This window comes from Antedon mediterranea, chromosome 9, assembly GCF_964355755.1.
Source record: "Antedon mediterranea chromosome 9, ecAntMedi1.1, whole genome shotgun sequence".
NCBI lineage: Eukaryota > Metazoa > Echinodermata > Crinoidea > Comatulida > Antedonidae > Antedon > Antedon mediterranea.
This window is the reverse complement of record NC_092678.1, coordinates 2,342,493-2,369,492: the sequence shown is the minus strand read 5'-3', so window position 1 is coordinate 2,369,492 and position 27,000 is coordinate 2,342,493. Positions and strand designations below refer to the sequence as shown.

General features: G+C 33.7%; 2 protein-coding genes across 3 annotated transcripts in view; both read right to left on the bottom strand.

Annotated features, from left to right (window-relative positions):
• LOC140059061 (protein polybromo-1-like) overlaps positions 1-27,000 on the bottom strand; it is a 54,462-nt gene that overhangs the window by 13,406 nt on the left and 14,056 nt on the right. Inside the window, exons 2-20 of one of the 2 annotated variants that reach the window (XM_072104878.1) lie at positions 17,303-17,481; positions 17,018-17,115; positions 16,496-16,643; positions 15,745-15,882; positions 14,554-14,730; positions 13,049-13,282; positions 12,604-12,809; positions 10,864-11,206; positions 10,539-10,703; positions 8,280-8,414; positions 7,941-8,072; positions 7,688-7,838; positions 6,979-7,145; positions 6,404-6,834; positions 6,016-6,151; positions 2,383-2,541; positions 1,616-1,758; positions 854-992; positions 380-556 (exon numbers count right to left, since the gene is read on the bottom strand). In XM_072104878.1, coding sequence (XP_071960979.1) covers positions 380-556; positions 854-992; positions 1,616-1,758; positions 2,383-2,541; positions 6,016-6,151; positions 6,404-6,834; positions 6,979-7,145; positions 7,688-7,838; positions 7,941-8,072; positions 8,280-8,414; positions 10,539-10,703; positions 10,864-11,206; positions 12,604-12,809; positions 13,049-13,282; positions 14,554-14,730; positions 15,745-15,882; positions 16,496-16,643; positions 17,018-17,115; positions 17,303-17,413 — 3,390 coding nt within the window. In that variant the 5' untranslated portion in view covers positions 17,414-17,481. The remainder of the gene's footprint in view (positions 1-379; positions 557-853; positions 993-1,615; positions 1,759-2,382; positions 2,542-6,015; positions 6,152-6,403; positions 6,835-6,978; positions 7,146-7,687; positions 7,839-7,940; positions 8,073-8,279; positions 8,415-10,538; positions 10,704-10,863; positions 11,207-12,603; positions 12,810-13,048; positions 13,283-14,553; positions 14,731-15,744; positions 15,883-16,495; positions 16,644-17,017; positions 17,116-17,302; positions 17,482-27,000) is intronic. The other variant, XM_072104879.1, reaches the window with a different exon arrangement.
• LOC140058101 (ras-related protein rab7-like) lies at positions 19,152-26,706 on the bottom strand. Its single transcript, XM_072103657.1, has 5 exons — positions 26,599-26,706; positions 24,360-24,429; positions 23,928-24,054; positions 23,456-23,674; positions 19,152-22,959 (listed from the first exon to the last, which is right to left on the bottom strand). Exons 2-5 carry the CDS (start codon positions 24,410-24,412, stop codon positions 22,741-22,743), a joined length of 618 nt encoding a protein of 205 aa, XP_071959758.1. The 5' UTR covers positions 24,413-24,429; positions 26,599-26,706; the 3' UTR covers positions 19,152-22,740.

Genomic DNA, 27,000 nt, shown 5'->3' with positions numbered 1-27,000 from the left:
GGCAAACTTACAGAGAGAGATGTAACATATGACTGGCAATCGGCCTAGCATGCGAAAGGCAAACTTACAGAGAGAGATGTAACATATGACTGGGAATTGGCCTAGCATGCGAAAGGCATAGGTTCGAGAATTATCTGTTCCATATTTCTTGTATCCTTAGGAAAGATACTTTCTCGTTCCCTCGTCCTTTAGATGGGACATACATCTGTTGGTCCAGTGTACATACAATGAGAATGATAACATTTTATGGCATATTTATAAGACGGTATCAAACCTATCGCACAGTATACAAGAATGCGCATTCTAGTTATGCTCTAGTGCTTTGTTTTTTGTACCGCATCTTGAATGAAAAACTTTCTACCGATATCGGCGTACGTACCTTAATCTTCTTAAAAGCTTTTGCTTTCGCTGAATACCGAGACTCACAGACATAAATGTCCGCTTCAGGAAAACTCTCCGGTTTTGTTTTGAAGTAATCTTTGACGAACATTACAAAACATCGACCAATCACTTTGGTGAATTTTACTTTGTTGTAATAGTCACTCTTAAACACTTCCTGGAACGAACAAAAGGGAAATATATTGCGTCTAAATTAATACTTATTTCTTAATATTTTGATTTATAATGTTATGGGTTTAACTTGATGGTCTATAAAAGTAAGTCTATTTTGTGAGCTCCCTACCTGTATAGACTCACTCTACATAAGCATTACATTTATATATATAACATAACTTTTTAACAAAACTTTGAAAGGCTTTATGTATGTTTTTGTACAAAAAACTTTAATCTTAGCTAAACTCAAAGATAATGATGATAGTAAACAGATTTAAATGTATACAACTTTGAGTGTTACCTTTTCAAGAAACTTTCTGGTAGCGAGGTGGAACGTTTCTGGTGGCCGGAGATACCAGTTGCCATGCAACCAGTTTTCGCCATCCTCATCTTGCCAGACACGCTCAATACAAACAATGTGCGGCTTTAGATTCTTCTCACTGTATAATAAATAATAAATCAAAATTGTATTTAATCTTAGTGTGTAAAATATTAATTAAAATATTCCCTGTCTGTAATCTATACAATACAATAGTACACTATCAAACTATAGCTTGACAAAATAGTGTGATGCGCCCAAATAGGGTAGTGATATGCCCAAATACGGTAGTGATATGCCCAAATACGGTAGTGATATGCCCAAATACGGTAGTGATATGCCCAAATACGGTAGTGATATGCCCAAATATGGTAGTGATATGCCCAAATACGGTAGTGATATGCCCAAATACGGTAGTGATATGCCCAAATACGGTAGAGATATGCCCAAATATGGTAGTGATATGCCATCATCATGTCCATATAAAGCTTTAACCAAGTCTCATATGAGGCTAAGATATTGGGCTTTATTGTCCATCATAAAAATCCTAGAATTGTAACAGGATTTGAACTAAAGACGCTGGGATTTGTAAGCAAGATAGTCAGGCACCAAGCCACAGAACCACTTGCATTGGTTAAACATAGATGGAATCTGCAAATACATTGTCTGCAACACAGATGAAATCCCCAATTTTGTATGTCTGGCCCTACAACAAGTCGGTATTCTATAAATAGATTGTCTTACCTTGGTTCAACATAGATGAAATCCCCAATTCTGTATGTCTGGCCCTGGACAACCAACCCATCTGGATCTCCTTCCTCTCCTGCCTTGATTACTTCTTCCTCCTGCTTCCCCTCTTCCTCTTTCTTTTCTGCATCTTCTTTTAACTGTAAGTAAAAGTGTTTTAATATTTAATTATTACAATATATCAAATTTAAAATCTTGCTCCTTACTTTTAAAGCACTTCTTTCAACCAACCTGCTTACATCCGTCAATTAATCACCTTTTATGTTCCTGGACGGACTCTTAGATTTTTTACTCTCTGTTCCACGCATAGCCACTAAAACCTTTGGTCATAGATCGTTTTCTTTTGCAGCACACACACTCTGGAATTCACTCCCCCCACAAATTAAACACTGCTCTTCTGTTGCCTTATTTAAAAAATTGCTCAAAACTAATTTTTTCAACCACTAACATGCCCAGCGCCTTTGATTTTGTACCTCGGTCTTTGAATTGACGCTTTATAAATATTGATATAATAATAATAATAATAATAATAATAACAAACAGGTAATACAAACCAATTTAAATATGATTTTAAGCAAAGGTGAATTTTACATTTATTCTGTTAGCAGCTCATTTTACTAAGCCTCAGCATTATGTAGTATGGTGGCCTGTTTCTAACGGTGCCACCTTATCGTCCTTAGTATTTTTTAATTTAACTCAGGTCTTTTCGTATGATAGTCAAGTGTCCTATCCTATTAAATTGAGAAAAATATCTGTTTTTTAACCTCATTTGGTAGTTTTTCTTTCTTTTCTTTGTCCAAGGCATTTTGAAGATGTCTGTGTGTATAGCTGAGAGCAGGTGAGAGTAGAATCTCACCATTCTTGCAAATTTCATCTCGTATTGTAATAAAGAATTTCTGTAGTTCCACCACATCTTCATACAACTAGATTAATAAAAGGAACAAAACTAATATTATTGCTTGAGCCCTGTCTATTTCTTTTCTTTCATTTATTTGGCATCTCAATAAATAACATTAAAAATACATCAATAATATATAAAATCACCTTAAATATTAATATACATGTACATCAAAAAAGCAAATAAAAATGGCGGGATTAATGAAGTCTGACGATGCACGGGAAAACACATAAAGTCGTTTAAAGTAAAACAACTTAATTCCAATGTGGTCCCTAAAAAGATAGTAATTATAATTTTAACAAAACAAACATTATAAGACGGGGTTCATAAATATATAAGCATATAAGCAAAACATCTGATATAATGGCACAATAATAATTTATCTATGTTTAATTTTGTAATATTGTTTCAATTCAGTTTTAAATTTAGATGTGTTGGAAATTTGTTTAATATAGTCAGGAAGGTTATTCCATTCTCTGATTGCATTAAAATAGAACGTATTACATTCTATGCCTTGGACTTTAGGTACAACAAAATTGAGTTTACTACCACGAGTGAAGTGACCATGTAAGTTATTAACTCTACGAAAGTTTTCGTTTAGGTATGAAGCACTTCTGCCCATAAATATTTTATGAACTTGGCTAATTTGCAAGAACTTTACTCGATATTTTACATTTAACAATCCATAATCGTCTAATTGATCAGCACCTATATGTCTTCTGGGTTCAACTCCTTTTATGAGTCTAACCATTTTGTTTTGAGCAATTTGTAGTTTTCTTTGGATAGCTTTACTGGTTCCACAGAACCAAGAAGATGCAGCATAATCAAAAACACATTGGATGAGAGCAGAGCATAATAGTTTACGATTCTTACAACTTAGTATCTTACGTTGGCGGTACATAAACTTAAGCCTATTATTAATTTTCTTAATGGTTTTACATGCATATTCAGAACACGTTAAATTTTGATCTATTTCAATACCCGGATACTTGACACAATTACTAGTGTTGATATTGTTACCATTTGTTGAGACATTAAAATTGTTAACATTTTTAGTTTTTCTCTTAGAACCAAATAGTATACACTCAGTTTTATCCAGGTTAATTGTTAACTTATTGTCTACAAGCCAATCACACAAGGAGTCTAGTGTTGACCCTAGCTTCTTAGAAATAATATCTGGATTTCTGTGTGAATAAACAATTGCACTGTCATCAGCGTATAGAAGGAGTTTACAATCAGGATCAATACAAGTTACCATGTCATTAACAAAACATAAGAACAAAAGGGGTCCAAGGATACTTCCTTGAGGAACCCCGCATGTAACAGTACAAGATTGAGAGCAATGATCATCAACAGTTACTATTTGCTTTCTTATTGATAAGTAAGATTTGAACCATTCAATAGATCCAATACCCATTAATTTAAGCTTATTACATAAAATGTCATGATCTACAGTGTCAAATGCCTTCTTTAAATCGACCAACACCATACCCGAGAAATTTCCCTTAGAAGTTTGGGTTTTAAGGGAATCAACTAAGTCTATCAAACATGTGTCAGTAGAGAAGGCAGCTCGAAATCCAGATTGATATTTATACAATACGTTGTTTTCAGTAAGGTATTTTTCGATTTGAATAAAAACAGCCTTCTCTAAAATTTTAGACCTTGTACTGAGTATACTTATAGGGCGATAGTTTCCAATATCGGTTCTACTACCTTTTTTATAAAGAGGTATGACCTTGGCCTTTTTCATGTCTTCTGGGACTGTACTGGTACTAATTGATAAATTAATTATGTAGGTAATGGGAACTTTTAGAATTTCAGCCCCATCTTTTATGAAGCGGGGAGGTATCTTATCGACACCCGTGCTTTTTGTCGCATTAAGTTTGTTTAATTCACTATATATAAAGTCTTCGTCCACTGAGTTGAGCATAAAGTTATTGCCACTAACGGTTCTATAGAAATCCTTAAGTTTGGACGACGTACAGTCATACACATTCTTAGGGGATGGAAGTTTACTGACCAAATTGGCTGCAATAGTAGTAAAATATTCGTTGAAGCAAGAAGCAATTTTAGCTGGGTCGAAACATTTAGTACCATTGGGCAGGTCAATAACCGTTTTAGCACTATCCTTAGATGTATTACTATAGCCTAGACCTTTAAACATTTTCCATAATTTTTTAGGGTTATTTTTATTTTCTTCAGCCTTGTTTAACAAATGATTTGATTTAGCTTTATTTATATCACGCTGTATTTTATTTCTTAGTTTGCGAAATTGTATTAATAAGTCGGTATTATTCTTGTTTTTATTATACATATTTAATAATTTATCTCTGGTTTCAATGTCTTGTAATATTTCTCTAGTTAACCATGGTTCCGTTCTTTGTTTCATTCTAATGTTTTTAAGGGGGGCAATGGAATCAATAGCAGCCAAAAGTAATGCATTAAATTTATACAGAGCTTCATTTACATCTCCGATAGAGGTAACTACTGACCAATCGATATCTATTAGTATGTTTCTAAATTGATCAACGGTATAGTTTTTTAGTGATCTGATATATACATTTTTATGTCCATTGAACTTAAGTTTAATAGTTTTCCGTGTACAAAATGTCATTAAGTGATCGCTTAGACCTGTTGCGATTGTACCCGATTGGCTTATCTTATTCTCATTATTACATAATATATGATCGAGGCATGAAGCAACTGTAGGGCATATCCTAGTTGGTTCAGTTACTTTGTTACTTAAACTAAACATACTTAGAATTTGATTATAGCTATTCAATAAAGATGACTTTGTTAAAGTACATATATTAAAATCGCCAACAACAATTAATTCACTGTCCATTCCAATTTTAGATAACATATTTTCAAACAGAGTTAGAAAGTTCGTTTGCTTTGGTGGTCTGTAACATGTTCCAATTATAATGGGTTTGGTTTTAGGCAGGATCAGTTCAATCCAAAGTACTTCAGCTTCGTCGGATTCAATATCTGAACGCCGGTTAAACGCGATGTCATCCCTTATATACGTACATACGCCACCGCCTTTGCGGTCGCGATCTCTTCGTAATACTATTATGTGACAAAAAAATGTGATGTGCCCATATATGAACATGATGATGTCATATCACTACCATATATGGGCACATCACACATTTTTTGTCAAACTAATTTGATAGTGTAGACAGGGTTTTACATTGGTTCATTACAATTTTTGTTCAATTTTAGTTTCATGAAATTGGTTATGTTAGCCTACGTGTGACACTGTCAGCAATGAGATACTGCTGAAAGTGCTACCAGTAGGCACGTTACTGTAGCACATGTTATGAATTTAAACAACCCATCAACAATGGGGAATGCTGATAGTTTGGGCTACAACTGTGCAAAGTATTAAAATTTAATTAATTAAACTAAAAACAAACAAAGCAAATAAAAATAATAATAATGATGCTTTGAAATTGAATACAAAAAATAATGTCTTAGAAAATTAGTTTTTCCGTACCTGAGAGTCTGTTCTTGAAAGCTGTCTAGCCCGTTCAAATATCTCAAACATTCCATCCTGGAATCGATCTAGCCTACGAAAACATCTTCTGTCTAGGAATTTGCGTAGGGTATCTAAATCCAATGCTGGGGCCGGCCTAAAAAAACAGACTTTAATTTATTCTTACTGAACGCTATATGTGAACATTACTTGATTAACAAAACACTTGGCTTCAAAATCATATGGTATAGCTTAATCTCATAGCAACATCAAATACATTTCAAACGTTGTTCTTCGTTTTGGTCTACAGTAAACTATCTTAAGTTCACTTCACATCTTTTAATTTTACTGTCTAGTTTCACAAGTTTACAGAAGGAGGAGAACTGGTAGATTAAAAAGCAATACATACTTTTGTTTAGGTTCCGATGTTTGTGATTGATCATCTTGTGCTGTTTCTTCAACCGCCTCTTCCCCCTCTTTTTTCTCCATTGGTATTTCTGCAAGTGAGTCACTGTAACAACGCCCTTCTTCATCTTGATGATTGGCAACCGACACAAACAAACTCGTAAGAATTTCTCTCACCATGGACATAACCTCTGGCACTCCAGACACTTCGTCGCCGGTCAGTTCACGCCTGGCACGTATAAGCTCTCTCTGAAGCGTCAGAGCGTCTTTGTAGATCCACGAGTCCGGCTCGTTAAATTTACAAGCATTGTCAAACAGTAGGAGAAAATCGTTGACCATATCGTCTATCGTTTCGTACTGTTTACCATTCATACGTTGTTGAATGCGTTGCATATCGATTGGCTTCTTAATTACTTGATAGTATTCAGGATACTCCTATAAAAATAAATAATATAGAAAATACATATTCATAAGCAATCAAATATTTCTAGAGGTTTTAACCTGTAATCTCTCAAATTGTTAGACATACCTGTATAAACAATTTTTACCCACAGACAAATATAACAAAATATACATTACATTTTTGGATGGTAGTCGAATGAAAGGTACAGCTAATTCTCGCTGCGCAGTATCCCGATAATCTCTGATGACAGCATACAGTGAACTGAGCTTTTGGGAAAGTGGTGCTGGTCCTTTGGGCAAGTTGGCAAGCGATGCTTTCTTTGGGCTTCCATACTTAGGTTTACCTATGAGAGATAATATCAAATACATTTAGAAATGAAATCCAACACAAACTGAACACATAATGATGGAGATAGCAAGCTATGTTGGCCTACGTGTGACACTGTCAGCAATGAGATACTGCTGAAAGTGCTACCAGTAGGCACGTTACTGTAGCACATGTTATGAATTTAAACAAACCATCAACAATGAGGAATGCTGAAGGTTTGGGCTACAACCGTGCAAAGAGAAACGTACTTAATTAAAGAAAATTTACATTAAATATACATCTAATGTATGACCTCTAGGACTAAGAAATCTAATGTTGGCTCTGTTCAGACCTAGGACATATGTTTTTGTGTCAATGGGCAACGTCTGGAAGTTGGCTCCGTTCAGACCTAGGACATATGTTTTTGTGTCAATGGGCATCGTCTGGACCTTGAATCCACAAAAACAAAGTTAGGAAGCCCTCCAAATAACCCATATGTGCACAATTAATTAACATAACATAGAAAGTTCATAGGTCATAGTTCGTCGTAATTCAAGAGCCCCCTATCTTATTGCTTACCAGGAAGAGGACCTAACTCCCTGTAATTTTTCTTCAGGATGGATTCTAGCAAGTTGGCATCTTGGTAAACTAGGGAGCCTTCTTCATTGTAAAGCCTGGCATTGTTGAACATCAGTTGAAAGCTGCCCATAACAGCTTCCTCATTTGGATACTACGAAAATAAAAAGAATGATCTGTCAGTAATTATTTTGCAAACCCTTTAATTTTTTTAATTTATATTTATTCTAAATAGTAATGTTACTATCTCACTTACACTTTCTGCCTCGATGTCATTCCGTATTGTGGTGAGATCAATGGGTTCTGTGATCACTTGGTAGTAATCTGGATACAGCTTCTTTGATGGCTTCTCTAAGAACAATTCAATTGGATAGCGACCAGTCTCATCCTAAACACAAAGAACCAACAGTTTGCTTGGGGATGTTTTAATAAAGCTAAAAACTGTAGAATGGCCTATTCAAAGTCTTATTTTATAAATCGTCATTTTTCATGTTTTTGTGGACAATACATCTTCAATTCAATTTATCTTTTCTTACTCTCATTTATAAAAAAAAAAAATCAGAAAATCTTTGTTAAGAACATCTTTATATTATACCTGATATTTGGCCAACTTATCACATAGTTGTAGCATCCGTTGCTTCATCACTATCTTGTCATCTATGTCACCATCCTCTTGCTTAAACATGCGCCGTTTCTTTCCAATACCCCCTTCATTATCTTCTAAATCTCTCTGAAATAAATAAAAAAGTTAGATCTGTATTCAGTCACTTTTTAAAATATTAACATGACTAGAAAATGGGGAACACACTCCTAATTTAGTAGTTACTATCTCAGTAAACAAACTAGAAGAAATCGTCACAAAGATAGACGGCATATATTTCTTAGTACCAGTTCTAAAGTTTGACTTTGGGTAAATCACACATTTTATTGGAAGCAGATTTGATGTGAGAGTGGATTTAAATTGAATACCATATGAATAATGGGTCAATATATAATGTCTAATTATCACAAATTATGTAATGAAATATAATATACATATAAATATTTCTTATGCCCACTAATTTATAAATTATAGAAAATCTGAATATTGAACTACATACAAATATTATCATTACAGTTACACAGAATGTGGACGGCTGCGTAAATTAAACAATGGATTCTTAAATATTAAGATTTTAAAAATTAAAATATCTATAAACTACGTACTTTCTTTGAGTCCAGTAACTGCATCATAAATATATGAATATAAATATTCTCAATAAGAGAATTAAAATCAGTGAAACCTGGTATTGTACATGCACATGTTATTTTGATAGCGCAGCCTGTGTGTTCTATTCTTTGTGTCAATGCATTAGCAGAGCTTTATTTACTTTGGGTCATGCTTGAGCAGTTTTTAAGGATGGCCTTTGTCCTTGGCCAATAGGACTGCAGGGAATACTCTCATTTGCATAGCTGTTTGTTTGAGGACAAAAGTCATCAATCTCTTTGTGTTCCCAATTTCCTTTACAGTATATTTAACAGCAAAACTTAATTTACTTATTCACGTTTTCATCCTTGGAAATTCCCGAGGGAATAAGGAATAATGTTCCTGATTAACATAATATTTTTAATATAAAGTCATGATAAAATTTATTTAATCATATTCATTATTTAATATCTCTAGTCACTCAGCAGAAATAATATCATTGTCTTCTATAGTTTAATACCTATCATCCTCTATGCCTACAGTATCCTAAAAACAATTTAATTTACAGCTTTTAAATAAAGTTATTTCTTAAATCTGATAGTAATATACACCCATAGTTTATTATCCACTGATAGAGATTATCGCTAATTGTTAATTATTAATTATAATAAATTTAATACAAATATTAAAATTATATTTCAGAAAATACAATTCAAGTCTATAATAACCATCTATTCCATATTTAAAATAAATTATTTGGTATAGAAATCCATGTTTTTTAGATTTAAAATATATTATATTTTTTTTATTCTATTGAAAATGTCTTAATTATTAATAAAGCTCTTTGAATTTGATTTTTTATTGATTTATTTGCTTCTCATTGAAAAATACATAACATAAAGGATATAAATAAAATAGCAAAGAACATTATAATTATCTACAAACTGAAATAATATAATATTAAAAATAAAGCAAGTATATAATAATATGAAAGATGTAGCTGTTTTCCCATCATAGATTATTGAAACACAAAATACGGGTGTTTTTAAAGCCTTGTCTACACTATAAAACTAGACAAAAAAAGTGTGATGTGCCCAAATATGGTAGTGATATGATCATGTCCATATATGGACACATCACATTTTTTTCACAATCAAACTTTAGTTTGATAGTGTAGACAGAGTTTTTACAACAAAACCAGTCTTATTTTGGTGTCAAATTGTCTCACTGTTGCAAAGGAATAATTGATAACAGGAAAATAAAAAAAAGGGGGTTTTAGAGGTAAAGCTTTTTGGGTGGGGAAATCACAAACCCAACATTTAGAGGTCTACACAATTCAGTCAAAAACAATTGTCATTTTGAAATTTCTATGCCACCATATCCATGCAATAGAAAAGACGCCACAGGAAGACACAGAAACAGATGGCCGGATGGTTTTAAGAAAATGGTAGCAGGAATGATCCTAATCGAGGCAGACACTTTATCAAAGACTGTAGTGCTTGGAGAAGATATGTTATTAAAGAGTTCCAACCGAAAGACTCATTATAGTCTACCGAATGCTTAGGTGAGAAAAGTTGCCACAGATGTAAAGGGTCTTTCACGCCTGATCAACTCGGCCACTTGCTATTATAACAAACCTTATATATGTGTTTCAAGCCAATAACTTACCTTTACGTCTAACTTCAACAGCTCTCTTTTCTTGATGTGTAACAGTCTCTGTAACTTGTCAGCATCTTTGTACAAGCGACTTGTAGATTTGTTGTACTGCTTAGCGTTAGCAAATACTAGGTCCAAATCATGGCCTAGTTCCTCCAGAGATTCAAATTTGCCACTCTAAAATTGAATTTAAAAAAAACATGTTAATGAATGTATTATGAAGAGATGGCGTCAAAAATTGCATTGGAGGAAAATGATGGGTACTTGATATAATAACATTAATTTAACTGATCTAAACATAAAGAAAAGGAATTAAGAAAACAAAAATAATAATAACCTTAAGCTTAGATCGGATTTTCCCTAATCCCATTGGGTTTTTAATCTCCTCATAATAATCTGGATAATGCCTTCGACTCGGTAATCTGAAGAATGGTTCCGAGATAAACTGCCCAATGGAGTTCTTCTGTTTGACAATGATGTCAAAAAGCACATGCAAGACATCGTTAGCATCCATCAGGAAGCTTTCCGCATCCCATTCATCGCCTTCCTCGTACTGCATCGGTGCCAATGGTGTCTCATCCTCTCCATCTGATGGCAGGTCAAGAGCCATGTCTACGGCAGATGTGTTCTCCACATCTTGATCTTGCTCTTGATCTTGATTGAAGTTGCTTCGTCTTTTCCTAGATGGAGAAACAAGAAATATTTCTTACACGCCGCTGCTCATCTCACAATAATTATGCTACATGCATCTCAATATTTATCAGCAAATGTTTTTATACTCTTTTCCCAGAAATGCTTTGGGGTGTGCGCATGATCAGTCCGAGTTTCCAAATACCCATTTTCCAGCCGTAGTAAACTATAAGCTACTGCATGGTAACTGTTTCCCAATGCTTCCGTTCTTATGAACAAAAAGGAGCTGCGCGATAAAAGTAAAACTGTAACTTTAACATAGTCGTATTGACTGAAATGGTATAATGGGTATATGACACTTTTAATATACAGAAGTACAGATTACTATATTTGATTTGAATGATTTTTCTCGCTAAGTTAAGTAGTTATTCCTCTTGTGGTAAAAAAGTGACGTAATGATTAAAAACAGAGGCTGAAATGGACCAGTACATTGGGGTAGCCCCCTACACATTCCAACAGATTTACTGGGTTCTTTAAAGGCGATCCATTCCCAACACCTCACTCATTCCAAACCCCTTTTCTACAAAGTAAAAACTCTTAACATCTTCGACATAAATAAATTACAGACTGCTTTGTTCATGCACAAATTTAGTAATCAGAAACTTCCTTTCACATTTAACCGATTCTTTACAAAAAAAAACCAAAGTTTACAATTATAACACCCGCAACTCTAATAAATATATCCCAATCAATAACCATTCCACAGCAAGAAATTCAATTAAATCCACTGGCCCTATTTTATAGAATTCTTTTCACACCTCCCTAACTAACCGCTCTTTCGAATCCTTCAAGTTTAGCTACAAATCATCGTTGGTATCAAAGTATTAAATCGATCTCCCATAAGAATTCAGTCGTTATCCTCTAACCCAGTTTTTTAACTCTTGTCCAGCGTCTTTGTCCCTTCTGTCCTCATTCTGTCACGTGTTTTTGTCATGTGTCTTGTTGTGCTTGTGTATGTAGCTTACATTTTTTATTATTTTTTCTTTATTCTTGTTATTTATTTATCCATATTTTATTTTCATTTATTTATTTATTGACTACTTTTGAAACATGTATTATATATACTTTTTGAATTATTTTTTTTCTGGTGGAACTAGCCTTAAAACCCTCTAGGCTTATTTATGTTTCTCCAGTATAAGTGCATTCTAATTTAAAAAAAAAAAACACACTGTAATATTATTTCACAATGATGTATCTTATGACAATAAATTGAATTGAATTAAATTGAATAAGTGGGAATGTGCATGATTAAAATGTCCTTATAAAAGAGGACTTGTTTTACTGCCAGGGCTATATTATTGCTTTAGTTTGCAGTGCCCTGTCTTAAACACGCAGCCACTCTACTTGCTGTGCTCCTTACGTAATAATCAATAACAGTTACACTTACTTTATCCTCTCTGATGACTTGGTCTTCTCTCCTCCTGGCGTGTTCTCCTTTCGTCTTTCGAGTTCTTTAGCTTTTGACAAGATAACCTTCTTTAGCGTACATGCATCCTTGTACACTTGAGAGCCAGGCTCGTTGAAAGTCTTTGCGTTACGCACCATCAGGTTCATATCTTCTACTAGGTCGTTTAAGCCCACGTATTTACCACCCTAAAGAAGATGAAAATTGGGATGAAAGGTTTTTGAAAAAGCAGTGCATTTTAAGAAACATCTTCATATAAATCTTCCGACTAGACTTATTTTTGGAATGTGTTGTAGCAGTGGAAGCTATTACAACATGAATTAATTTGTAAGCATGTGCAGATGTTGGTTATGCTTTATTGATTTTTAGTCAATCCAAACTCATCCAACTTTTTAAAATTAAAAAACTGATATAAAATAAAACTCACTCGAATTTTCTTTGCCATATCTTTCATATCAATAGGGTTATCAATCACGTCGTAGTAGTCAGGAAATTGGGCCGGTTTAGGAAGCTTCCTAAAGAGGGCGCTAATAAATCGGCCGTTGGTATCCCTATGCATGATAACAGCTGTGAAGAGCTGCTCTAGAAGACTGTCTGGGTTATCCATCGCAAAATCTGACCCCTGAACTGATGTAGTCTCTGATTGGTTAGCATCAAATTCCTAGAAAAAGGACAAATTATATTTTTTGAATGATGTACCATCAATTAATATTATACAAAATGGTTGTTAAAATCACACTCTCGAAAACGGAATACAAATCATGCTAGAACCTTACTGACAACTTTAAGAACAGAACAAACAATATAACACTGTACAACACATGCAATATCAAGTAAACTATTTCAATAAAATAATATCAACTTAAATCAATTAACATTATCAGTGCAAAAGTTTAAGAAAATACAGTTACCTATATTTTCAATTCAACATTAAATCTACGTAATGAAATATGAAATTATAAATAAACCATGCTCTAGTATGTATGACAGGCATAAAATATCATAAATATATCTGTCACAATTGTATGACAATTGGAATGAGGTTGGGTATACATAAAAGTGCACCGAGCCATACAGCGGCGCATCAATATTTTTACTTTTTTTAATGTCTTTAGACACATGTGGCCATACCAAGGATTACCAATAGTAAATTGATCATTTTCCTATCAGATGAACCAGTTCACCGCGGTAACTCCCTACTCGTCTGGGTTCTTTAAAGTGCACATGGACAAACTTTGTACACTGGACCTATGGTTTATAGTCCTAATATCCATATCCAAGAAGACTTGTTCCACTAGGAGCGAGTCTGCCTCAAACCTATGCCGATATTGTTGGGTATGGTAAACAGCGCCCTTGTTTTAACCGTTCGGCAATTTTTATAGGATCTTATTTATCCCAGGCTGGGTTAAAAAAAAAAAGACTGACAGATACGATTATTGATATTTTAAATACCTATATCAAACAAAACTATGTGCAGATGACAAAGGTTAGTTAAAATAAAGGATGAAATGATAAAATTTAATGGTCTAATGTACACTGGACCTATGGTTTATAGTCCTAATATCCATATCCAAGAAGACTTGTTCCACTAGGAGCGAGTCTGCCTCAAACCTATGCCGATATTGTTGGGTATGGTAAACAGCGCCCTTGTTTTAACCGTTCGGCAATTTTTATAGGATCTTATTTATCCCAGGCTGGGTTAAAAAAAAAAAGACTGACAGATACGATTATTGATATTTTAAATACCTATATCAAACAAAACTATGTGCAGATGACAAAGGTTAGTTAAAATAAAGGATGAAATGATAAAATTTAATGGTCTAAAATCTACAATTAAGGTGCTAGGTTCATGCGTCACAAATGATCTACGATGGGAGAGGAGGAGACATGACAAAGTGTAAAGCACAGCCAGACAGTCAGGTAATAAGCTACCTCATCATCATCATCTAAAATTACTTCTTTATCATCATTATCGTCCTCGATTTCATCTCCCTCCTCCTCCTCCTCATTGTCATCGTCCTCTTCACTAGATTCTACAGGCTCTTCTTTTATCGTTGACGGTCTCCCTAATTGTTGTGCAACCTCCATTGAAGAGGTGCTTCTCGTTCGCTGATGGAAAAGACATTGTTATAGATAGATACAGTCCCAGCAACATGCTAGGAAAAACATTTTTTTTAATTGATTTTAATTTTTTGTTTACAAGCAATGAATTAATTCTATTATAAATAGTTTTGCGAAAGATATAACTTTGTTTTCCTTCTTAGTCAATCTAACATTGCAATTTAAGAAATGCAGATTAGACTCTATATTGGCTATTGGCACAGTTAACCATGTTTTCTATTTTGATGCATAGTTGACTGTGGCTATAGCCCCTTTCCTAGGCGTCCAAAGGGACAATCCCTAATTCCCTACCTCATGCTTTTATTTCTATCGCTAAGAGGTCTAGTATTACACTAATAATTGATAAGTGCAATCATAAGCTGGTAACGTTGAGGGAGCTTTACTGGTGTAAGAATCGTGCAGTGGTAGGCGGTTCGTAAGCTGGAAAGGAATGACTAATTCAATAATGACATACTGTGCAAATTCATTTAAATCACTTTGTATCTAAATTATTATTATTATTATTTAGGAGTACTATACACGCCCTAATGTTACATGTATGAAAAGGTCATCAATTAATAACATGCTATACTAAAGACTGTAAAAGATTGAAAAGACGAATCAAATTAATTAAGGAATAAAACAAATGTTTGGCTATTTTGTACCTTTTGATGTTATTAGTAATAATAAAATTATGAGATTAATATATAAATTTTAAGATTACAAGAATGAAAGCAATGGTTGATATTAAAATAATTGTTAATATTATTATTAGAAATGATATCGAATGAGATATTATGGTGTAAAAATGAAGTTATATTAGTTCAATAATATTAATACAGAATGCCTTAATTATTAAATGTACTGTATCCAAATACAGTACTACATAAATTACAATAATTACAATAAATCTATAAAAAATACAAAATTCAAACCGGTTTCTTAACACAGAAAAATAAACTTTAAAAGCGTTAAAATTCAACCCTACGAAGTAATTAAGAGTCTTTCCAGGAAAACACTTACACGTCTTTCATTTAGCTCAGCTTCCTTCTCGGCCGTCTTTTTTAATCCAGACGGTCCGTCCTGTTGCATCATCTCGTTTAGACGATCAACGAACAAATCCCACAAATCGCAGGCGTCCTTATACTCTGGAGAATTTCTCTGTTGAGAAAAAACATTGATAATGAAAAAATAAAACAATGGTGACATGGATTTGTTACCAAGGCAATCTAGCAGGACACTACGCTCACCTTGCCAAGACAGGAACTTTAACAGTCCTTTGATCTTATGTCTGGCTGCGACAAATACCAACAATACTGTACTATGTATATATTCTTCGCGGTATGTTGTCTGTTAACGGGTGTGGAACTGATAAAGGGTCGCAGCCACAGATAAAACCTTTGATCTCCGGAGCTTAGGTTCCTGTTTGATTGCCTTATTAAAACTGTGTTAAGCCAATTTCCCCATATGCACACATTGAATTAACATGACATCTAAGGCCTATAGGTCGCATATCACTCTCTGTAGAAACTGCATATGTATATATGAAGCATATCAATTATAAACATATCGTCTCTATCATTTGACAATTGTAATCAGTCACTGATTGGTTGGCCACCTGGATGGAAATTATGTAAAAAAAATGCTGGGATCGGAGATTAAAGCTCTGTTTTTTTGTCAAACTAGTTTGATAGTGTAGACAGAGGTTTCGGAGAAGTTTCAACAAACTTTGGAATTAAAGAATAAAAAGTTTAAATTGAAGTCAGTAACGTACCGGATAATATGATTTAGCGTTGCTTATCATGAGTTCCACATCATTGGACATTTGATTGACAGTGTCATACTCGTCCATGCGTATCCTTTGCTGGATCTTCAAGAGGTCAATAGGGCTACTAACGACCTCATAGTAATCAGGCTGTGACCTGAATAAACATTGTAATAAAAAAAAGAAAGCAAGAAAAAAAACATTTTTAAAATTTAATTCAAGATGAAAAACGACCAAATAAACAGTTAAATTTAACTAGAAATCATGGAAACGGGTTTCCTGTTGATTTTTTTCCTTAAAATGTTGGTTTATCAGGTAAATAATTTTAACACATTTCTAAACACTGTAGCGAATAACTATAATGCTACATTTGCCATATTAAAAAAAAATAAAAAAAGAAAATATATGAACAATAATTTGTTGAAAGAATGATTGTAATTAAAAATTATATTAAATAAATTATTTTTATATATCTATAGATTTATAAATAATAACTAAAAGTTATAGTTCAATAAATAATTATATAAATACCTTCTTTTAGGAGCTCTGTGGAAAGCCTCACAAACTAATCGGCCATTTTCGTCTTTCTCATTTCGAATTGTTTCATATAACTCATGGCATATGTCAACCTATGAATACAAAACAATCTATAAATAACACAGTTGATTACCAAATGAAAATTAACTTGAATCACAAAAACTATTAGGAGTACGCACTCTAGCCAATCTATATAAAAACACTCTTTGGTTATATAACACATTTTATTAAAATTAACAAAAAGTACTACTCAAAAAATAAATTTCAGATAAATATTACCACTTCCATAGTCTGGATCGACCTCTTGCGCTTTTTCATGGCAACTGGTATTATTACATTTGGTACTTCTGATGTATCTTCTGAGGTTGTCGACCTACGTCTTTTTGACATGCTTACAGTTTTCTTTCTTCAATGTGCTTCTCAATCTAAAATTCACATTCCTCTTTAAAAAACAACCTGAAAGCACAGTAGCAGTTTAATTTGTTTTTTATTTCAGCATTTTTTAAATCAAATCAATGCCCTATCATCAGAAGCCGGGAATTAGTTGACCTTTATTTTACTAGGCCTAGGTCGGCTTCCTAGTTTTACTCCCATTAACCATCCATGCCTCGAGTCTATTAACTGGGCTGGCTCACCTACCAGTACTAAGACTAGTAGTAGTAAGTAGGCTAGCTAGGCCTAGAAACATTTTATTTATATTAATGATTTTTAAATATAATTTTTAAAACTCAGGATTAATTTATAATACAATATGAAATATATAGGCTTTGATTTGGACTAAACATTACACAAAAGAAACGCTATGTTTATAAACGGTGTAATGTCTAAGTAAGGGAGAGCTAGGCCTAGGTCACTTACAGGTCAAGAAGTAAAGGCACAACAGGTAGTTTAAACGCGATTTTACCGTAAACAAACCTGACCTGCTGCTACTTTTCAATCAGACGATGCTACAAAATATTTTTACCCTAAACTTCACATTATAATAAGAAATACTTAAAATGACACGATTTTTATAACAAATTTACTTTTTTGAAATATTTTTCTTTTTCTCATTAATAACAAAATTAACATAAATATGAAATTTTGTTGAAAAATTGGACAAAGAAACAACAAACCACCAACCTCATTCATCTGGTCAAAGTTCACAAAAACACAACTACCCCCTCTCTTTGTAATCGCAGTGCCGGCTAGTTCCCGTATTCACTAAATAACAAAAATAATGAATTTGTCCATCATCTACAACTTTAATATTCATAAAATATTTTTGTAAAACTAGTACTATACCACCTCGTCATGAAAGCATCACGTCTTGCTTTTAAGAAAAATTAGTTTAATACGGTATAAGAATAATTATTTCTAAAAATGCTTCTGCACAAAAAACATACCCCCTCTATTGGAATTAAACGTAATTTAATACGATTTAGTTCAATAATAATTTCTAAATGATTATGATGGCCCTAAAAAACACAACTACCCCCTCTATTGGTATTCCCAGTGACGTTCAATAGTAGTTCCCGTACTGATATAAATAACAGTAATAATTGATTTTCCTATCATATACACCTATAATATTCATGAAATACTTTTCTAAATCTATTAATTAATTTAATACGATTTAGTTCAATAATAATTTCTAAATGATTATGATGGCCCTAAAAAACACAACTACCCCCTCTATTGGTATTCCCAGTGACGTTCAATAGTTCCCGTACTGATAAATAACAGTAATAATTGATTTTCCTATCATATACACCTATAATATTCATGAAATACTTTATAAATCTATTTATCATACTACTACCTCTTCATGTAAACATTGTTTGCTTTAAAACAAATTAATTTAATACGATTTAGTTCAATAATAATTTCTAAATGATTATGATAGCCCTAAAAAACAGAACTACCCCCTCTATTGGTAATCGCAGTGACGGTTGTTCAATAGTTCCCGTACTACTGACAGATACTATAAATAGAAATAGTGTAATTTCCCATAAGACAGTATAATAAATATACACACATACACCTTTATTTTCCAAAAAATACTTTGGTAATTTGGTAAATCTATCATATCACCTCCTCAGGAAGTTAGTTGGCAGGATACCAAAAAAAAAAAAATACAAGACACAGATTTCACTTATGATTGACGCATTTTAATAATTCTATAATTTTTTTCAATTATTCCCAAAATATTATAAAAACAAGTTCACCATCATAAAACATAGAACTTGAAGACTAGGTTTAGTTGTAGCAAAATAACTGCATTGAATAAGGTCAGAGGTCATGAAATGACACCGCTACTATGTTAAGAGGGGCATTTTAAGTCGACACTAAATTCTACAAAGTAGCAACATGTAATATTTTTCTGCACATATTTACAGCCCGAATTTCATAATTTGTATTTATCGCAGCATCTATCACAACACAGGTTGTTTTGTGAGCATATGTAGTTGATGATTTTGTATGCACCATTGAATTATCAGTGCTGTGTATAGGTGAAAACACACTCTGTAATCAATCAAAACGATGATAAAACAACTGTTTTTTTGTTGTACTCTGAGAAATTGTCATTATTAGAATGTATATACAGTTATTACTATAGTAGGCCTATTTGTAGCCGATTATTCTTAAAATTGAAACTTATTTTTTACACAACCTTTGTAAATTTTGAATTGAATAATCTGCAATTGTATCAATGCTGCATGATTTGTTTTGGCGACAGATTTTAAATAAAGTTATTGTTACTAAGTATTCAACGGAATTCTCCGCCACAATATACTCAATCAATTAAGTGCAATCTACAAAGAATATTATATAGTACGTTTAGATTTAATTACACAAACAACAAAATATTACAATATTTAATGCTTCTCGTCTTTTAAGTTTAAGTTGTTGGTTTTATCATATAAAATATTTCTAATGTTGTTTGATTGTCATTGCTATGGCGACATGATTTATCATACAGGTGATAAAGGGAATAATTCCGGAAGGACATACTAATAATATTAATATACATTTTACACATAAATGCATTATTTTTCTTTACCAAACTCTACACTATCAAATTAGTTTGACAAAAAATGAGATGTGCTAAAACAATATGACATCATCATGTCCATATATGGGCACATTTTTTGTCACATAAAATTTGATAGTGTAGATAGAGCTTTAGGGTACTGTTCTGTGATTTGATAACTCTTTACTGATTGAAATGAATAATAATCTAATGTAACAACTATATATTTGTATATTTAAATAACATTCTGCAGTAACAAATTACTGCAGTAATATGTAGACCTCTCTGTAAATTGTGTATATGTCACCTGACACATGTCACCTGACACACTATACGAATGTACTGTACACTCTCTTATCACCAGCTTATTTTTAATTATTCTGCTTATAAATTCTAAGATAAGGAAAATACGCTACACATATTTATAAGAAGAGTACATGCAATAATTATACATTAATTACAGAAATGACATGCCTGTTAACCTCCTTTCACACTGAATCATGTTAACCCCTTTCACACTGAATCATGTTAACCCCCTTTCACACCGACACCAGATGCGTAAAGTGGAAACAAACAAAAAACTCACTGGTTTGGAAAGACAAAGAAAAACGCTATGATTTTATTCAATACCCATGATGTAAAAACAGATATTGAAAGGTAGTTTTTGTCACTGAAGTTATCACAACACTGATTGGTTTATGGGCATGTGCAAATGTTTGTCATCACACAATAATATATTCCTTTGCATTCTTGATAAATTATTTCACTATAACAGATACTCTGGATTGAATCACCTTATGATTTTGCTTAGGTTATGATATGCAGTGAATTTAAATAGCGTAGTTATACAACAACGGCATTATACACGATTAGCTATTCTATGTAACTACAGTATTAATTTTATAAACCAAACCAACAATAATAATTATAGATGCTAAATAATATACTTTTCGAGCACAATTAATATTTATATTCAGAATTTTGTATGTACGACGTATGTATATAAACCTATTGCTCTAAAAATCATCTTTAAACATAATAAAAAAGACACTTTGTAATATTAAAACTGACATAGAAAGGGAAATTTATCAAAATATTTCATTTAAGTCTGGTTTCAGTAATGTTCTATTTCTTGTTATGAGCTATTAGAAATTGTAGTTTGTTATAGAACCAATGTATAGCTCCTACTATACAATAAGTACACTGAATATTGATAGGGCATAGGCCAAGAGTTGTTAGGGAAATGGTGGCATGTTACAGCTTATACCATGGCATGTAAGGGACTCGCCTAAAAAGGGCCTAAGCCAAGGCATGCTTCAGTAGAACCAATGCCAGGTTATCATAGGGCCTATTCCTTGCCATGATAGGGTGTATTGTAGGCCTAGGCATCTGACAAGGCATGTTAGGCCTAAGCCAAGGCATGCTACAGTAGAACCAATGCCAGGTTATCATAGGGCCTATTCCTTGCCATGATAGGGTGTATTGTAGGCCTAGGCATCTGACAAGGCATGTTAGGCCTAAGCCAAGGCATGCTACAGTAGAACCAATGCCAGGTTATTATAGGGCCTATTCCTTGCCATGATAGGGTGTATTGTAGGCCTAGGCATCTGACAAGGCATGTTAGGCCTAAGCCAAGGCATGCTACAGTAGAACCAATGCCAGGTTATTATAGGGCCTATTCCTTGCCATGATAGGGTGTATGGTAGGCCTAGGCATCTGACAAGGCATGTTAGGCCTAAGCCAAGGCATGCTACAGTAGAACCAATGCCAGGTTATTATAGGGCCTATTCCTTGCCATGATAGGGTGTATTGTAGGCCTAGGCATCTGACAAGGCATGTTAGGCCTAAGCCAAGGCATGCTACAGTAGAACCAATGCCAGGTTATCATAGGGCCTATTCCTTGCCATGATAGGGTGTATTGTAGGCCTAGGCATCTGACAAGGCATGTTAGGCCTAAGCCAAGGCATGCTACAGTAGAACCAATGCCAGGTTATTATAGGGCCTATTCCTTGCCATGATAGGGTGTATTGTAGGCCTAGGCATCTGACAAGGCATGTTAGGCCTAAGCCAAGGCATGCTACAGTAGAACCAATGCCAGGTTATTATAGGGCCTATTCCTTGCCATGATAGGGTGTATGGTAGGCCTAGGCATCTGACAAGGCATGTTAGGCCTAAGCCAAGGCATGCTACAGTAGAACCAATGCCAGGTTATTATAGGGCCTATTCCTTGCCATGATAGGGTGTATTGTAGGCCTAGGCATCTGACAAGGCATGTTAGGCCTAAGCCAAGGCATGCTACAGTAGAACCAATGCCAGGTTATCATAGGGCCTAATCCTTGCCATGATAGGGTGTATGGTAGGGCCTCTGACAGGAGAGGTTAGGCCTAGGCTAAGCCATAGTAGAGCCACCTGACAAGGCAGGTTAGGCCTACGGTAAGGCATGGTAGGGCCTAAAAGACAACAAATGCTAGGACCTATATCAAGTCATAGGCTTTAAATAAAATGAGCTTTATCATGCATGGACAGAGAAATAGAAATTAAAAATACTCAATTTCTCTGTTTTAAAAAAGCCCTCTTGAATTCAAGGAATACAAATAATACAATTTATACAAACAATTTAATTGTGTCATGTCCGTGTGATATCGGGGAGTACGTGATTTTGATTACAATTTCAGTAGATCAAACGAGATACAACAAACATGTCTTAACAACCACAGCCGTCCTGTTTCGGAGTGTAGTTGGGGTCTATTTTTACCGAAGTTGGAAATTCGTTATACATGTCTTGTTCCGGTTCTTGGGCGAGAGCGTTCTTTGCAATCGTTTGGAAAGCTTGGTCGACGTGAATGTTATCCTTGGCGCTGGTTTCAAAATAAGGAATGCTGTTTTTGCTGTCACACCAATTTTGTGCCCTTTTTGTAGATACCTGAAAAAAATATCAATCAAAATTACACTACCAAGTGGAAATAAAAAGAGTCAACAGTAAAAAGCTTGGTTCCCACTAGGACACAACTAAAGTACGTCAGCATGTAATTTGACCAATCACAACGATGGATTACTGTCACTTGTCGAGGGCCACTTGTGTGGTTAACGCAATGTAGGGATAGATGCAAGGAGCTAAAATAGGCAAGATCACAGGCTAACCTACCTACACTTTACAAAAGATGCATTCAACATTTTAACTACAAGTCATAATCTTTCATTTTTAAGTTTTATTTTGTTTATTTGTTTGACAAAAACGAATGAGACTTCTAAAAACTTAATCCGTTCTAGTCTGGGAAGACTTGTTCTACTACCTGAACTATGGGCGAGGAAATATATAGTATGTAATTTTATAATTGCTGTGGTTTGCAGTGCACTGTCCTAACTGCTCAGTCGCTCGATGTTGAGCATTACAAAATTAAAATCATGTCAATACTTACCATTCTGTTTTCCAAATCGATTTTGTTTCCTAGCACGACAAATGGAAAATTTTCAGGATCTCGTGGGCTTGCTTGAATGAGGAACTCGTCGCGCCAACTGTCGAGTGATTTAAAGGAATTGGGTGAAGTTACATCAAATACTAAAACGCAACAGTCTGCGCCACGGTAGAATGCGACTCCTAGACTCTGAAATCGTTCTTGACCTGCTGTGTCCCATATCTAGTGAATAGAAAAATAAAAAACATATCACTAGATCTGATACAACATTTTAATTTGTTGTTCTATAAGCATTGTCAATGACATAAAATCAAGGCAAGCTCAGTGTCCTGATGTTAGATTGCCTTTGTTTAACACAAGTCTTTAGGAGTGAAGGTGTTTTTGTTCTGAGGAAACAATCAGGTATTTTCCATTATGATTATTATATTATATGTAGATGAATTTTTCACCTCAGAAAATAATTTTGATAACATACCTGCATGGTGACTAGTCTGTCATCCACCATCACTTCTTTTGTGAGGAAATCTGCTCCAATCGTCGCCTTGTATTGATTGCTGAACTTTTTGTTCACATACTGGTTCATCAAGGATGTTTTGCCAACACTAAAGAAGGAAAAATGTTTTTAATTACACAAGTTCCTGCTTTGTGAATTGATGTGACGGGCACTTACTTGAATAAATGACTCCTTAGTTTAGTGAACTTATATAAGATAATTGTAAATAACTCCTTAGGTTAGGGTACTTACTGTATATGAGATAATATAAATGACTCCTTAGGTTTAGTGTACTTATAGGGAGATTCCTACTTCGTTGTACAACATCCCTTCTTTAATAACGTCCCTTCCATCAAATTGATCTTTATGGGTGTGTGTGTGTGTGAAATATTGAGCAAAAAAAATGTTTCTTACCCGCTATCCCCAAGGATGATGACTTTCAATAGAACCTTCTTCCGTGAAGACATTTTAATTTTCTTTCAGCCTGCAAAATTCAACATAAAACCAACAGTCAATAAAACTATCAATTCATATTTTTCTACAATAAAACAGTAATTTATTCAATATATTTTTTTATGTATTTAATATTAGTACTAATAAGTATATACCTTGATTTCATAGTGTTTACTTTGACAGCTTACTTTATAAACTTAAGATTACAAGTGTATTTACATACTGTAAATATTTGAACAAGCTTGGTCTTATTACATTTTAAAGTGGCTATAATTAGAATGGTATGTTCCAGTCAGAATGGAACATTTAATCAATGTGATATCACCATTGTACAGAACAGTATAAGTAGGAACAACTGAACATTTCTGATCTTTCTTATTTATCAAGGTCACGTGGGATATATATCATGGGATGGGCAATTTATATACTGTACTATGGGGTGGGCTATATACAGGGGGAGTAAATATGGTACAATCACTTAACTATGTAGCTCCTTGCTCTTTCTACAGTATATTAACAGGTGCAAATATATCTTTTGTGAGAAGTTTGAGCTGATAATGGGACTAGCTGAACATGCCACATCTATGTTTGTTATGATAAATGAATTATAAAAGGTAACCTGTGGCTTGATTCCATTTTATATTCACTGCATGCAACAATACAATAAAATCAGTGAAGCAAAAACGACTGTTTAAAAAACATCTTTGTTCACAGATAATAATATACAATAGAAGTAGAAGTCTCAATGGCGCTCTAGTTCATGCAATATATAAATGCATCCTTTCAATTACATATAACTTGGACCTTATTTTTTTTAGAAAAACAAAAACTCAATGATAATTAATTAAAATGCAGTTGAGTAAACGCTTCAAAAGATAATTTTTTGAAGGCCCAAAATATTGGCAGTGACCACGCCTAAATTGGTGGCATGAAGATAGGTGACCACGCCTAATTGGTGGTTTGTGAAATAAAATTTATGGCATACTGCATAGTCCAAATCCCTTGCCTTTCTAGAAAATGAAAGCAGACTAAATAAGGTGTTTAACTGGATTAATTAAATAGTGTAATGTATTGGCTAAACATCAAGTTGTTTTGTAACACTATTACCATCTATAGTTCCTCTTTCATTTCATCCTATGTATTAGCCATGTGACTTTTAAAATTCAATCCTTACCAATTTACACTGCCATATAATACTTGTATAGTAGATTATTTTCCACATAAAATGCTGTTTTCAGTGTTTAAGTAGGAGAAGGAAATTTCACGGTTCACGGATGCATGTCATGAATGCATCTAAAATGCTGTGTCAGGGAGGGTTATTCCATCAATAGGTGGCGAGAAAATTAAAAGCATGTCATAATGGAAGGAGTGAGAGAGTGTGGAAGGGTGACTGCTGCAGAGACTGTCAATTTTAACTGAACAGATGACTTTAGAATAATTCTATAAACTCTGTGAGAGGATATCAGCAGTTTTGTATCCCATGGTACTACGATAAAGTCCGCTCATCATGATAAATCAAGGTGACAAGACATAGTTAAATATGATACTAATAATACAGACATCAAGTTAGGAGCCGGCCATACAAAGAATCACCGAATATATTGACAGTCCAATCTGGTGGTATTTACATATCATATAAGTCAGTAAATTTAAGGAAGTGCGTGTGATGAAAGTTGACATAAGTGCACATATTTTCCACATCACACCAACAATACTGAATACAAATTATTAGTATGTACATCTCGGCTAAAACACACAGTATATCTTGACTTGTCAGTCATTGCTTTATTTTATTTATTAGCCTACAGTTAGTAGGCCTAAATTAGGCTACATTTACAATTTTAAGAATAAGAATCCATTAAATCATCATATCAACTGTCTATATAAATACATTAATGAACACCAGAACATTAATCTAACAATTTGAATTAAAATACTACTATGCTCAGCTTTATTACTTTGTGCCTAGGCCTATATCGGAAAGTCACACTGACATTATGCATTTCCCAACACTTCCCAACCTAGTAAAAATATTGCCCCGTGCACAACGGCCAACTCCCGTGTGATTTCACTATTCATACAGCTTGTTGTAGGCCTAGCTTTCTCTGTCAAATAAACTTATTTCTTTAAATAAAAACAGGCTTTCATCTACTTATAAAAGTGAAAAAGAACATGAAATATAAAGTATTGTATACAATACCTAAATTCTCAATTAAAACCCCAATTATCCAGAATTTATACAATAATTATTAATCGTCATTCACTCACACAACAAGAAATACTCGCAGAGAGCAGCAGTACAGTTTTTTGCAGGGAGGTCACGAGTTTCGAAACGTCATAGAATTTCCCCATAATGCAATACGTCAGCAGATCAGTACAGTTGATATCATAGATCAGTGATATTGATCATAATCTATTTATAACAATTTTAAATACATTTATTGTTTTAATTTGGTGTTGATATTTAATCAATTTAATTAGCTATGCTTATGCTTATACTATCATAATGTTATATTAGTCATCTGTTATCATCTTTTTATTAGTAATTGATATTTATAGTCACTTGAATTACGAAATTTTGATCTCTGGCCGAGTCCAATGA